This window comes from Capra hircus, chromosome 5, assembly GCF_001704415.2.
Source record: "Capra hircus breed San Clemente chromosome 5, ASM170441v1, whole genome shotgun sequence".
In the NCBI taxonomy this organism is placed as follows: Eukaryota; Metazoa; Chordata; class Mammalia; order Artiodactyla; family Bovidae; genus Capra; species Capra hircus.
The window spans coordinates 42,234,869-42,250,895 of NC_030812.1; the positions used below are offsets into that span (position 1 = coordinate 42,234,869).

The 16,027-nt window shown below is 39.1% G+C and overlaps 1 protein-coding gene across 1 annotated transcript in view; it reads left to right on the forward strand.

Moving 5' to 3' along the window:
• PTPRR (protein tyrosine phosphatase, receptor type R) overlaps nt 1-16,027 on the forward strand; it is a 279,908-nt gene that overhangs the window by 136,134 nt on the left and 127,747 nt on the right. The window contains exons 3-4 of the mRNA XM_005680173.2: nt 9,455-9,568; nt 12,230-12,385. Coding sequence (XP_005680230.2) covers nt 9,455-9,568; nt 12,230-12,385 — 270 coding nt within the window. The remainder of the gene's footprint in view (nt 1-9,454; nt 9,569-12,229; nt 12,386-16,027) is intronic.

Here is a 16,027-nt window from a genome sequence, read left to right on the forward strand (position 1 = left end):
GCTGGTGGAGCTGCTGGACTGTGACTTAGGAGCATGACAGTATACTTCTGTGCCTGCCTCTCCTTCTTTAGCAAATTCACCCACCAGTCACAAGAGTACTGGGCAACTGGGGCCTCTGGAAGGGACAGAGCCTTCCCAACTTCCTTTACTATTTGCAAAGAGCATACCAGGTTGTATTGTCTTTACAGGCAAGCAGACGCCTAAAGGGAGTACAGAGGTACATATGCCCCAGTGTCTCATTCCAAGTGCACCAGTTACATATCACTTACCCTCCCCTGGGGAGACTGAGGAGGGGAGGAACCAGGAATATTACTATATTTGAGATGTCACCATACAGAATAAAACATCAGGGTTGGGGAATAGTGTTTCCTCCTAACATTATGGGAAGAGAAAAGGCATAGAGACGTGGCAATTATAGCATCACATTAAAATGGATACATATTTGTACGATTATATACTAGATATATAATATATATTAGATTATATATTATATATTCACATAACCAGTCCATTCTGAAGGAGATCAACCCTGGGATTTCTTTGGAAGGAATGATGCTAAAGCTGAAACTCCAGTACTTTGGCCACCTCATGCGAAGAGTTGACTCATTGGAGAAGACTCTGATGCTGGGAGGGATTGGGGGCTGGAGAAGAAGGGGACGACAGAGGATGAGATAGCTGAATGGCATCACTGACTCAATGGACGCAAGTCTGAGTGAACCCTAGGAGTTGGTGATGGACAGGGAGGCCTGGCGTGCTGCGATTCATGGGGTCGCAAAGAGTTGGACACGACTGAGCAACTGAACTGAACTGAACTGATATATATAATATATGTGCACATTACATTATATTACCTACATATTAGAAAAAAGCTAACACTAAAACACCACAAGCTTTATTTCAGGGTGATGGAATAAACTATTATGAATAATTTTTTTTTTTCCTAATTCTTTGAAGTTTCTAAATCTCCTATCATGAGCATATTTGGTCTTTAAAATTAGAAAGAAAGTTTAAAACTCTTCAAATTAGTCACAAGAAATATACACACTGATTAAGTGCTGTTTACAAACAGTATAACACACAACTCAGGAAGCTGATATTGATTTTGTGAGTTAGAAACAAGTTTCAAAGAATTGGTTAGATGAAATAAACTGATTTTTCCCCCTCCTGAATGGTGTAGTAGTCAGTGTGTGTGCATGTGTGTATGTGTGTGCATGTGTATGTGTGCACTCAGTTGTGAAGATCAAAGCCCACCAGGCTCCGCTCTCCATGGGATTCTTCAGGCAAGAATACTGGGGTGGGGGTGGGGTTGCCATTTCCTACTCCAGGGGATCTTACTGATCCAGGGATCGATTCTGTGTCTCTAATGTCTCCTGCTTTGACAGGTGGGTTGTTTACCACTAGCATCACCTGGGAAGCCCCAACATTGAAGCTCCACCCAATTACAGTTTTTGACCTTTGAACAATGTGAAGATTAGCTGAACCGACCCCAACGTTCAGTTGTAAATCCAAATGTAACTTTATAGTCGGCCCTCCATATCTGAGGTTCTGCATCCTTGGATTCAACCAACCCTTGCTTTGTGTAGTGCTGGGGTGCATATCCAGTGAAAGAAATAAGTGTATAAGTGGACCCACAACTTTCAAGCGAGTGCTACTCATGGGTCAAGCATAGTAACTACACAATGTTGAATGTGATGAGTTACGTATTCCTTCACTTCACAAAGATTTATTAAACACCTCCCAAGTGCCAGACACTATTCCAGGTCCTGGGGATATAACAGAGAACCAGAAAGGCAAGATTCCACAAGGGCGGCACTCACATTTTAGTGAATGCATGCATACTAGGTTGCTTCAGTCACGTCCGACTCTGCGACTTTATGGACTGTAGCCCGCAAAGCTCCTCTGTTCATGGGGTTCTCCAGGCAAGATTACTGGAGTTGGTTGCCATGCCCTCCTCCAGGCGCATTTTAGTGAAGGGAGGTATATAATAAGCAAACAACAAAAAAAGAAGCAAGAAGCTATAAGATAGTGAGGAATGCTATCTGGAAAATAAAGCAGGGTGATGTGATAGGGATTGGCCAGGCTAGGACAACCCGTCTGAGGAGACGACACTCAAACTGAGAGCAGAAAGGTCAGAAGGACCCACCATATAGTGCTGTTGAATGACGATCCAGTGGGCAGGCAGATGCCATGCCCATGATGTGCGAATGAGCACAGCTTGTTTGAGGAGCTGGAAAAAAAGGGTGGAGTGACTTGAGGGAGAGACATGAGATGACATTTAGGAGGAAAAGGAGCCAAATAAAGTAAAGCCTGGTAAGCCATGTAATTGAATTTAATTCTAAATGTAATAGAAAGTCATTGGAGGATGTTAAAAGAGAAAGGAAGCTGAACTCTTTGGGAAAAAATAGATTTAAAAATGGATAGAGAAGATTAGGAAGCTATAAACAAAAGTTTTGTGCCGTTTCCTGTCTGAAACAGTTAAGAGAGAACGTATCTTATCTGAAACATCGCAAAGAATACACTGACAGAACTCTGAAGATAAATGAAGATAATAATAAAACATACTTTACAGAATCAAAATCACACTAGAAACCAAATAATTAGATTAAATTCTATTGAAAAGACATAACACAGAGTAGACCTGAGAAATTTTTGATGAACTAAAGATAAAGAAGTGGTAAGAGAAGACAAGTACATAAAGTGGTTAAAAAGAAAGAATATAAAGTTGCATAATTAGTATCCTTAAAGATGAACCAAAAAATATTTAGAAGAAAGACCATTCAGATGTGTAATAGGAAGAAATACTTCTGAAACAAGACATCTGGGATGTGTAGACATCAAGAGCATGCTGCTGCTGCTGCTGCTGCTGCTGCTGCTAAGTCGCTTCAGTTGTGTCCGACTCTGTGCAACCCCAGAGATGGCAGCCGCCCAGACTCGCCCGTCCCTGGGATTCTTCAGGCAAGAACACTGGAGTGGGTTGCCATTTCCTTCTCCAAGGCATGAAAGTGAAAAGTGAAAGTGAAGTTGCTCATTCGTGTCCAACTTCGCGATCCCATGGACTGCAGCCCACCAGGCTCCTCCATCCATGGGATTTTCCAAGCAAGAATACTGGAGTGGGATGCCATTGCCTTCTCTGCATCAAGAGCATACTATGTTGCAAAAACTATCAAATCAAGGAAACATCCTGGTGAAACTTTTTCACTTTAAAAAATAAAGACTACTATGAGATTGCAGGCAGAAAAGCAAGTTATCTACAAGACAGGCTGGCCTCAGGCCAGAGCATTTTTCACAGCAATTTTCAATGCCAAGAGGCATTGGAATAACAGCAGCAGAGTTCAAAGGCAAAAAATAAAAATGAGGATTAAATCAAGAGGTTAATATTCAACCAAGTTGTAATTTATTGTTAAAGGCACCATAACTACATTTTCAAACACATAACATGGGAGGAAACATAGTGCTTATGAAGCCTGCCGTAAAGAACCTACTTGATAATGAAATATGGCTAAATAAGAAATACATCAAAATAAAGAATTCAGGAACGGTATGCCCTTCTGAAAAAGAGCTGATCATGATCTTGACTATGAATATGTAACTAATACTATAGAGCCTTAAAATTATTAATTACAGAATATATCCATTAGTGTAAATAATGCTAACACAATCCCAATATTTTAGTGACTTAATGCAATAAAAGTTTGTTTCTAACTCATGTCGCTGTTTAACAAGTGTTGAATGGGACCTCTGCTCCATGCAGTGATCAGGTCCTGTGCATCTTCTTTTGTATGGCTCCATCATTTCATTACAGTCTTCAGAGTCACGCTGGACCCATGCAGCTTATAAACAGAGGGAAGAGAGAGGGTAGAGAAGACTGCCTCAGGCTGAAAATGTCACTTCACTTTAATTTACATTAATTGGTGAGCACTATTACATGGCTCCACCAAGATATAAATGGGCTAAGATACCAGGAGGAGACAATAGGTTTAGTGAGTAGTCTCTATTACATAAAAACATAAATATCATCAAATATAACAATACAAAAATAATAATGTAATTATAAAAACTGGAAAATGATCATGATAATTGATGGGAAGAGATGTACATGTCCTCACTTTTCATAGCAGCAATTAATAATAGTTTCTGAAGTTTTCAAATCAATAAATAAAGATTTAAATATATTATCATGCAATATGTATATTATGAACATAGGCACATGAAGAAAAAAATTGAGAATGACCAAAAAAAAAAATATACCACTTAACAAAAGACAGAAAACTAAGGAGGTATAGAAACAAATTTTAAAAGATAGCATAACATAAAATACATTTAGATCTATTAAAATAATAAAAGTCAAAGGGATCAGCTAAACTATAGTAAGAAATTATTAGGTGAAACTCAAAATATGATATTTAATGACAATATATATTGTAAATACAGAAATATATCTAGAATATATTTAATAAGTTAAATATATATTAAGTGGAATAAAGCAAGTTATGGACAATATTTGTATTTAATAATAATAAACATGGTATATAATAAATATACATTGTTTTACATTCTATATGCATAGAAAATATTTGCAAGAGTACACAAGACATAGCAATGTTGTGTCTGAGGATTGGAATGAAAAGTTAGGAGAAGCTAACGCAAGCATGCTTCCATTTTTTACTCTATATCCTTCTGTAACTTAAAGTTTTTGTAATATGGATTTTTATTATTAAAATTTAAACAAAAATAACTAAAGTTCAACATAGAATATTGTCAGAGAACTGAAAGATGCAAGCAAAGGGAAGGGAAAGAGAGGTCATGGAAATCTGACAGCATTATATTTTATTAAATATAGAAATAGAAGTAAATTTGGTTGTGGATGAGGAGAGGGAAAACATTAAGTTCAGTTTGAGTAATATAGTGTTTGAGGTATAAATGGAACAATCAGGTGGAAGGCTGCAGGTGTAGGACTCTAAGAAAGGTGGGAGCATGAAATGCGGAAATAAAAATGATTAGTATGAAAAAAAATGATTAGTATGTAAGCAACAGTAGAGGACAGTAGGGAGTTAAAAGAAGGGATTGAGTGATGTATAAAATTCCTCCAATAGGTCAAGGTTTTCTTCTCCGTTCAGAGACAGAGAAACTTTTGCTTTTGTACTTGGGAATCACTTGACATTCCAACTGCTGGCCGTAAAGGGAAAACTCCTTGCCAAGAATGAGCTTAGAGATCCTGGGTGGCAATGAGCGCACACTAAAGTTAGGAAGGGGTGAGTGGAGCCTTCCTGACAGGCTTGGTCCTAAAGGAAGCTGGGCTCATTGGTGGCTGTTGGGAATTGGAACTGGGCTTCTGTGAGGGCTCTGAGGACCTCTCTTTGGCCCTCCTCCCCTACTAGGGCCACTCGGGGTGGTCCTGACTCTTACTCGGGTGATCAGATGACAGACCAAGCTGCCTAGTAGCTTCAAGAGGTGACTAACATTTAGAAAACTGACCCCCCAGGCAAAAATAATTCAATTGTCCTTTAAATATAAGTAACTAAAAGCCAGCCACATACATTTAAACATAATGCTGGTACATAAATTCAGGTGTTACATTTTAATCAGTTTCCTCAAATTGATTTATATCTAAGACTCATAGGCGTCAAATGCTTTAGTAGACTGTCTGGTGACCAAAGAAAGAAACTCATATTACACAGGGGTATTTTCTCTGTGGGAAAAAGTAGACCTGAGTGAGGGGTCATGGGTCCCAGATCAAAGGAACTGACTCAGGAATCTCTTTGCAAGGCGGAAGCCCAATAAATTTAAATACAAATAGAGCTTGAAATCTCTGAATTTTTACCATGTTCAATTTTTTATATGTTTAGATATTAGTAATATCAATAATAATACTCAGTTGTTTGGGATAATAACTATTTTCATCATTCATTACTGTGAAATGGCTTAGCATTTGTACTTGGAAAGAGCGTTGTAATTTCTTTTAAACAAAATTTTCAGTCATTTGTATGTTAAATGACCAAATGGGTTTAGAATAAGACTGAGATATATCTTGTACTGTTATATGGTAACTTTGAAGTTGTGACACTGTTATTGCCATGGAAATTTATATTCTGTCATAGCTGTTATTATCTAACATATTAGGATGAGAAAAAGCTGTGTGTTTCTAGCATCTCTCCAGGAGGAAGAAGGTAACATATATTCTCTTATTACAGGAAGTCATATTTATTTTCCCTGAAATAAAATTTTCATTTTGTCTAGAACCCTTTCTTTTTCTCCAATTGTAATTGTATATAATGTCTGGCATGTAAGAGGCCTTCCAATACATTTTGTGGTTGTTGTTGGTACTGTATTTTAGAATTACTGTTTTATGGTGAATAGTCAGAAATACTTGCATGTGCTCTGAGATCAGTTCAGCTTTTCACAGGCAAGCAGAGAACTGAGGTAAATTATTCAAATATTTGATCCAATGAACCAGATGATTGGAGTTTTAACCAGTTACTTCAACTCACTTCTTCATTTTAGTTAGGGAGTCTAAATTTTCTGTTTCAAAGGCACAGTTTTACCTTCTTGGAATGTTGCCATCTTGAGTGATTTTAAACCTTGAGTTCCCATTTCACATCCATTTGCCATTTCAATCTGAGAAACTTAGACTTTAATACTGTTTCCACAGTTACAAGCTTCAAGTTAATCATGGCCCTGGGAATTGAGCTCTCAAGTGTGTACACAACCCCCTTGGCTTGCAGTTCTCAGCATAGACTGTTGGCTCCAAATCATGCCCATGGGAATCAAGGGCTGTGCCTGCTTGCTCACCCTGCCTGACAAACACTGCTGGTGAGCCAGAAGTCGGTGGCTCCTCATCAGTGTTTGCAGTAACAGAGGAACCCATCTCTGGGCTTTCCAGAGGAAGGGGAGTAAACAGTCTCCAATACAAGGTCCAATATCTATTGGCAGCTTCCACAGCTTTGCAGAGCTGAAAGTAAGCTGTTAGATAAAAGGAAGTCTCTGTTTCTCAGAGCTACCAGATGGATTTAGTTTTTCTAATCTTTTGGATTTTCCATAAAGCATGTTTTCATAAAATATGAAGTGTGCTTAAAAGTATTGGGTTTTTCTCATTACTGCATTTCCATATCCTACTCATCTTTCAGTTTTACTTTCTGCATCAAAGTGTGTGTATTCAGTCACTCTCGTGTCCGACTCTTTGTGACCCCCTGGACTGTAGCCTGCCAGGCTTCTCTGTCCATAGGATTCTCCAGGCAAGAATACTGTAGTGGGTTGCCATTTCCTCCTCCAGGGGATCTTTCTCACCCAGGGATCAAACCCGCATCTCTTGTGTCTCCTGCATTGGCAGGCGGATTCTTTACTGCTGTGCCACCTAGGAAACCACTGCATCAAAGTGTACTTTTGTATAAAGGAAACATTTTTAAAACCATAGAAAAGCACAGAGAATAACATAACAAACAACTGTGAATCATTAAATGGCTTTTGTTTGATTTTTTTTTTTAAGTGTTGCTGATGGCATTAATGTAGCTTTCCTACATACTCCCAGCAAAATTCTCCTTTTCCCCTCCCCAGAAGCAAATTGTACCTTATAGTTGGGGGTTTGGATAGAGTTTTTCAATAGTTCTTCCCTTTTCTGGATTTCTGGTTTTTGCCAGGAGTCTTCCAGCTACCTAACATGACCAAGCCCTATGGCCCCTGTCCCTATGCAAGTGTTAAAAGACTCGAAGGTGCAAAAGCAGTATAAACTTCAGCTGGGTGTACATTTTGATTGGAAACCAGCATACTTCTGACCTCCCCCACTCCCTTTGATTTCTGTGTATGTGTGTGTGTGCGTGCTCAGTTGTGTCTGACTATTTGCAACCCCGTAGACTATAACCTGATGCGAAGAGCTGACTCATTTGAAAAGACCCTGATGCTGGGAGGGATTGAGGGCAGAAAGAGATGGGGACGACAGAGGATGAGATGGCTGGATGGACATCGGTTTGGGTGGACTCCGGGAGTTGATGATGGACAGGGAGGCCTGGCGTGCTGCAGTTCATGGGGTCGCAAAGAGTCGGACACGACTGAGCGACTGAACTGAACTGAACTGAGACTATAACCCACCAGGCTCCTCTGTCCATGGAATTCTCTAGGCAAAAATACTAGAATGGGTTGCCATTTCTACCTCCAAGGATCTTACTGACCCAGAGGTTGAATCCGCATCTTCTGCATCTCTTGCATTGGTCAGGCACGTTCTTTACCGCTGCACCACCTGTAGCAATGAGTATTTGGTCCAGTTTCCAATCACTTATTTTGTACCAACTTTATGTATAGAGAAGTTACTATTTCTGCATCTCTTGCATTGGTCAGGCACGTTCTTTACCGCTGCGCCACCTGTAGCAATGAGTATTTGGTCCAGTTTCCAATCAGTTATTTTGTACCAACTTTATGTATAGAGAAGTTACTATTTCCTAACAAAGCTATAAACTATTGAAGCAGTATTAATTCTTCTTCCACAGCAAACTGGGAGAAGGTCCTCTAAGAGTTCTTACACTCCAGTAGATTACACTTAAAGCCAATCGCTTAATCACAAAAGTGTGTACATAGACCTGCACCTCATTTTATAGAACAGATGGTATTGCAGTCATCTAACAGTTACTGTTAATCTTCTATGGTCAAATTAGGGAATTAAGCGTTATAAAATAAGAAATGCCTATAGGGTTTGTTTCCCCACCTTGCAAAGCATCCATTTCAAGTGATTATGATGCAGTTTTGAAAATACATAGTTAACTGATTTTTAATGTAATAACAGCACCCATGGCTTAAATTAAGGATGTAGTATTAATTGCATACCTTGGTTTATATTTTAGGAATTCTTAAATACTTAGTTGTCTTTTTCCAAAGCTATTTGAAAATTAAGAGTGTGTGCCCAAGCAATTGAATAAGAATTATTTACCTTAGACTGAATTATCAGTTCCATTGATTTCTTTACCAGAGTTTGAAAACGCATCATTGCAGCTCATTCTTCTGCCTTGCACTGGCAGCAAATTGCTCTATAGAGAAACTGCCAAGTCTGGTGTTATGGAACTTACACAGAATCTTCCTCTCTGTGACTGTGTGTGAACACAAATTAAAGATGTCCTCTGGCTTGGATTACTGAAATGTACTTGGCTGCACGTTCCATTTTATCATCTGGACTTAAAGCAAAATAAATCAGTACACGTTTCAGTGAAATTCTTTATGAATTGATCATTCATATGAATTCTTGATTATAACTAGACAAATCACATTATTATACAATGTACCATCTTCTTAACTAACACCATTTAAAATTTCATGTAAAACGTCCCTATAATTTTATCTCCATTAAAAATAAAATAAAGCACCACGGCTGTGAATTTCTCAGAGTCACAGGAATTTCTGTGGTCAGTCATCCATCAGGAACTGAATGTTGAAAACCAAATATTTACTATAATTTGAATTTTTTATTTTCCAGACACTGCAAATGGATGTAAACAGGCTGAACATAACCTTGCTTCGGATATTTCGCCAAGGAGTAGCTGCAGCTTTAGGACTCTTACCCCAGCAAGTGCACATCAATCGCCTCATTGTAAGATACCTACATTTCGCATTTCCGGAGTATAAGCTTTGATCTTTATTGCAGGGCTCAAGAATAATGAACAACAATAAAGAACACCCATCCTGTCGTTTTATGGCCCATGAGCCAAATCTGGCATAACACCTGTTTTTGTCAAAGACGTTTTATTGTAACAAACCATAGCCATTTGTTTACATATTGTCTAAGGCTTCTCTCATGCTACAATGGCAGAGTTGAGTAGTTGTAACAGATCGTCTGTCTAAATTGAAAGTTAAAATATCTGTTATCTGGTCCATTACAGAAAATGTTTGTCAACTTTCTCATAGTTCAAGACTAGCTACCCTGGTAGGTAAAAATAGAAAAGCCCCGAATACCTGTCTCACCAACCTGACACTCCTCCCAAAATATTCTCCCTAAGAGAGAAATGTTTTGTATCAGGCAAGACTCTGTCTCCAGACAGCATCTATTAAAATCCCTTTAGGTATAGGAGGATAAAGGATAGTGAACACGAAGGCAGAGGATTTTGAATAAAGAGTGAAGAAGAACCATCCTGAAAGACAGCAGTCCAAGGAGAATGCAAGAATAGTCTTGAAAAGTCAAGAGAAAACTTGGATGGGTAATTGAAGTGGGATGAAGTAAGCCCAAGGGATCTTTTCTATTAGGCCCACTTTAGACCTATCAATCAGCCATATCCTTTCTTTTCCTCCTCTCCTCAGTATTTAGGGACCTTGATATCATCCAACTACATGTTCCCATCTGTACTTGAAAGTGGGTGTGAGCAAAAGAAAGGCAGATTAAAATATTATGATTTTCTCTTTATAAAAAGCATATTATCAAAGCTTCCTGTGAAAAGGGACTTTGGAATAATATTTTACAGTTTTAAAGTTGTTCTTAATTTCTGCTGCCTTAGAAACTCAAGCAAGGACTTCTCGTTCTCCTTGCCCTAAATTCTTAGGCTCCTGCTCGGGCCCAGTTTCATACTGCATCAATACCTGCATTTCCACATATGGAGAAGAATTTGCTTTTAATTTTGGTTTAGAATTATTATTTCTTTTCCTTTTTCCTGTGTGGCAGGTGAATTACGTTCATCCCCATAATAACTTTTATTCTGTGAGTCAGCTAATCTCTGGGACTAAATAAGATTTTTTTAAAAAACAAAGTTTTTGACAATAGAAGAAGAAATATAGCATTTCTCATTACCTTGAAAGAAGTTATTTATATCCAGAGTGTACCTAACTCAAGTGAGAAGTGAGGTATTATAGATGTCTTAGATCTAGATTTTATATATATATGTACTTGGATATCTTAGATATACTTTTATGTGTGTAGATTTAAAGAGTATAATGGCTCTTTGAAAGGGTAAAAGAGGGATTTGCCACACCTAGAGAGGGATATGCATATCTTCAGAGAATGTTAGCAGCATTTATGCATGTCTGTTTCTAAAAATAGTTTTTGTAATAGTTTGTGTTATGACGACACCTGAGGAAGCACAGTATAGTGATTAAGAGCAAGTGCTGTGGAGACAGACCCAGAATTCTATTTCATTTCCAGTTTGGCCTTGCCCCAGCTCTATGACCTAAGGCAGGTTACTTAGTTTCTTTCATTTACAACATGAAATGACTATAATACCTCTGTCCTGGAGGTAACAGGTTTAAGGCACAGTGAAGCATGACAAGTACAAAACAAGTGTCTCTCCCTACTATCGTTGCTATTAGATCATAAATTATTTGAATTATTATCAACATCTTTCACATCAGCATTATGTGATATCCAGTTGTTGTCTGCTGTTTGCTGCAAACACGAAAACATTTTTCCCTGGATTGCTAGCTGTCCTTAATTTTATACCTGACTGAATGTCTGATAAATTGCATGCAAAGAAAATATTCCTTTAAAAAAAAAAAGAAAGTTTTCTAGCAGGATAAAACTCTGTGTATTGAAAAGAAAAGCTAACCGCAGTTTTCTTTATAAGTGTTTTGCATAAGTTGTGAAAGAGAATCTATCGATGGCAGCATCATTTTGTGTCGTGTTTGTTTCTTATGGGTGTGTGGCACATCAGCCATTTATGATAAGAAGTCCTCTCACCCTGTCCCAGCAAATGAGGTCAGACTAATAGGAAAGTAACATGATATCATTGCATAACACTTGCATTTCTACCGAACAATAGATCTTAAGAGTGTCACATACTTAAGGTGAAAAACAGGATCAGGGAAGTAAATTCAAAGACAGCATCGCCTTCCTTAGTTAGTCCAGTCTTCACATTAATGCAAGTTATAAGATGGGGTGATGATGTCTAATAATTGTACTGTTAAATCAGATTTTGCTTAGTTCATTCAATTTTAAAATACTTCTTTAAACACAATTTCTCAGGAAACATCTGAACAATATATCTCAAAAATTATAATATCAAATAGAAAATAAACCAGCATCTAGTGAAATATAAAATTAGAAAACTAGACATGTTAACTAATTGAAAGAAGGCCATTTAAAGATGTGGGACTTTGGGCTGCTAATTTTAAGTGTACAAAAGAATACTTAATAAAAGTGATCTCCAAGATGCCATTTAGGAATCTAAGGTTCTGGTTTTCTTTAATATCTCTAGAGGAAAAGCAAAAAATATTTTCCAGACTTGCTTCACATGTCTACTAACATATACAAATAATCTGCTTTTCCTAGGAAAAGAAGAACAGTGTTGAACTATTTGTGTCTCCCATAAATCGGAAAGCAGGGTTTTCTGATGCTCTGCCATCTGAAGAAGTGCTGCGTTCCCTCAATATCAATGTTTTGCATCAGAGTTTATCCCAGTTTGGAATTACAGACGTCTCCCCTGAGGTAGGTTGTTGCGTGGAATATTTCATTTAAAATTTTGCACAGTTAGTGTGGCACAACCCAATTCTAGGAAACTTTGAGATGAAGGCTGTTGATTGTGTGTTAACTGATAATATAAAAATCTCCCTTAGGGTCAAAATTCTCTGATTTCACTCTCTGTATTTTTATTCCTTAAGGAAGTTCATTTTCATATCAAAGTTTCACTTTTTGACAATTTCTTCTCCAATCTTTATGGCCTTATAATTTATTTTGACTTATTCAACAAAATGTCCAGAAGAAAAGTCATTTAGATATATTTGTCAATTGATTGCTTATTACTGAGCTGTTCCAAAAAACACCCTGATATCTTTCCTCCTCAACAGTTTTGCTTCTCATTGTTTTTGTTGTCAAAATGGTCACTTTTTCCCACTATGAAGTGAAAGTCACTCCGTTGTGTCTGACTCTTTGCGACCCCTTGGAATTCTAAATGAAATAAAGTAGTTTCCTTTCAGCTGTGCTGGGTCTTTGTACTGCACATGGGCTTTCCCTAGTTGCAATGCCTGGACGTGTCACTGCGGTGGCTCCCCTGTTGCGGAGCACGGGCTCTAGGGTGCATGGGCCCCAGTAGTTGTGGCTTGTGGGCCCTAGAGTGCAAGCTCAGTAGTTGCAGTGCACAGGCTTAGTTGCCCCACAGTATATGGAATCTTCTCAGACCTGGGATCAAACCTTTGCCCCTTGCCCTGGCAGTCAGATTCTTGACTGCTGAGCTACCAGGGAACTCCACGTGTGTGTGAGAGTGAAGTGAAAGTCGTTCAGTCGTGTCCATCTCTTTGCGACCCCATGGACTGTATAGTCCATGGAATTCTCTCAGCTGGAATACTGGAGTGGGTAGCCTTTCCCTTCTCCAGGGGATTGTCCCATCCCAGGGACTGAACCCAGGTCTCCCACATTGCAGGCAGATTCTTTACCAGCTGAGTCACAAGGGAAGCCCAGGAATACTGGAGTGGGTGGCCTATCCCTTCCCTTCACATCTTCCCGGCCCAGGAATCAAACCAGGGTCTCCTGCATTGCAGGCGGATTTTTTACCAACTATCAGGGAAGCCTACCATGGGATTAATATGAAATGTGGTTTTTTAATTGGAGAGAAATCCAGTCTTTAGAACTGTGAATATTTCCTTTACAGTGTTTTCTAAATTTGGCACTTTTCAGATTTCCCCTACCACCTCCACCATTTTCATTCCTAAATAAACTCAGTCTCATTTTTACTTCACCTTGCTGTGTCCCACTCTTAACAAATTTGCTAGAATAAACATCATCCCAAATAAACATAATTAAATTCACAGAATCGTAGAATTAGACATTGAGAAAACACATATGGGCATTTCAAAGATACAGAGAGTAAGGCCCATAGAAAGTAAGTGATTTCATCAAGGTGACAAAACAAGTGAAGTATTAAGCAGTATTTAGCATCTAGATATCTTATTCCTAGTCTATTTCCCTTTGCAGTGAAGCGCACCGCCTCTCATTATAGCAAATGTCAAGTGTGGTATAAAAAGCTTTGTTACAAGATTGAGTTTGAATCCCAAAGCCAGCATTTAAAATGTGTGTGTGACCTTGGGTGATTTAGTCTCTGTGAAATTCAGTCTGTCTTTACCTAGCATCAGCCTCTCTGAGACTCAGATTCTTCATATACTACATGAGTATAGAGAAAGAAAAAAGGAAGAAAGAAAGGAGGGAGGAGGAAGAAAGGAAAAGGAAACGAAAAAAGAAAAGAAAAAAAATTGGGTACAGTCCTCATCTCGTAAACTTGAAATAAGAATAAAATTTTAAACGTAAGAAAATACATGGAAGTCATCACAGAGTAGACACTGAACAAATATAATTTGAATGCAGAACGAAAATGTATTTCATCACTGAACCATGACTGTAACAACCTCCAGTTGGCCTCCCTGCATTTAGTGTTGTTTTCTTCCCTGCTCTCTCCACCACCAAGCCCGACACATACACACACACACACGCGCGCGCACACACATACATGCATGCACATGCATACAAGCATGCACACTCACACACACACACGTGCACACACACACACAGTGTTTTCTTTCTTGCCACCAGAGTAATTATTCTAAAAGCAAATCCACCCATGCCTAAACCCTGCAAGATCAAGTCTGAATTTTTGACTGTGATATATGGTTCTTTGTGTATAGAGCTTTATTATTGTTGAACAACACTCTCTTTGGTTTACACTTCAGCAAATCCAAACTTAATGGGCACCAGGACACCGCACACCATTTCTTCTCTCCATGGGCTTGTGTGTATGTTGATACATCTACACATCTTTCGTGTTTCAAGATCAGCCCACTGTACAGTGAAGCCTTCCCCTGTGCCTCCACAGGCATGGCTGCCGGCTTTGTGTTCTCATTGAGTTTAGTACAAAGACGTATCCCCTGTTGGCCTTCAGGGCCGTCTCTACACTGTTGCTCCTTGAGAGCATGTGCCATTCCATCTTCTGTGTACACAGAAGGGCCTTCATTCAGGGCCTGGCATACAGTGGGCATAAAAATAGCCAAGAACTGGGCTAGGTGGTGTCCAAAGTCAGAAAAATAAATGCATACGCAAACAAAGACACAAATAAAATATGATTTTTGCTTTCGGTGAGTTCTATTCATAACAGGGTGACAAGAGTCAAGCAAGGAGAACACAGGGCTACGAAAGCATAACCGTACTGTGCTGTGGGGGTTTTGAGAAAAAGAGGACACTTCATACTTCAGAGAGACCAGGAGAAGGAATCAACGTGAGCTCAGACACCCAGACCCCTCCCTAGCCCTCGCACATGACCCTGAAGAGGCTCCCTTTTATACATCAAACCAAACTCCATGCCCATAGTCCAGGCCCCTCACAGACTGACTTGTATACATTTTGCTCTGAACAACTCATCTCTAAAATTTAAAAAAGACCATTAGATTAATTTATACTGCTACCCATCTTGGGTTGGGAAGATCCCCTAGAGTGCGACTTGGCATCCTGCTCCAATGTTCTTGCCTGGAGAATCCCATGGACAGAGGAGCCTGGCGGGCTACAGTCCATGGGATTGCAGAGTCGGACACGACTGAGCGCATGCACGCACACACACACACACACCCATAAGCTTTCAGTGAATAATTGTTTCTTTCTGGTGCGTTATTCTGCATTTAAATGACATTTTGAAGGCTTTAGGAATATGGCAGTTTAGTGAGTCATCTAGATTTGCGAACCAAGGGAAGCTCATACCAAAAAGTAGTTAAAATCATATATTTGAGGTGCAACACACCTCAGCCTGGTGAAGGCAAGCAGTCTAACCTGAATGCCTGTCACAGAACTGTTAGCTGTCAGTAGACCACAAGCCTATACTGCATTTGAATAATGAAAGTGTATTTGATCATCAAAATATGATGTTGCCTGAAAGAGCTGTGGGAGTCTAACAAAAGGTCCATCTAGTCAAGGCTATGGTTTTTCCAGTAGTCATGTGTAGATGTGAGAGTTGGACTGTGAAGAAATCTGAGCACCAAAGAACTGATGATTTTGAACTGTGGTGTTGGAGAAGACTCTTGAGAGTCCCTTGGACTACAAGGCGATCCAACCAGTCCATTCTGAAGGAGATTTCTTTGGAAGAAATGATGCTAA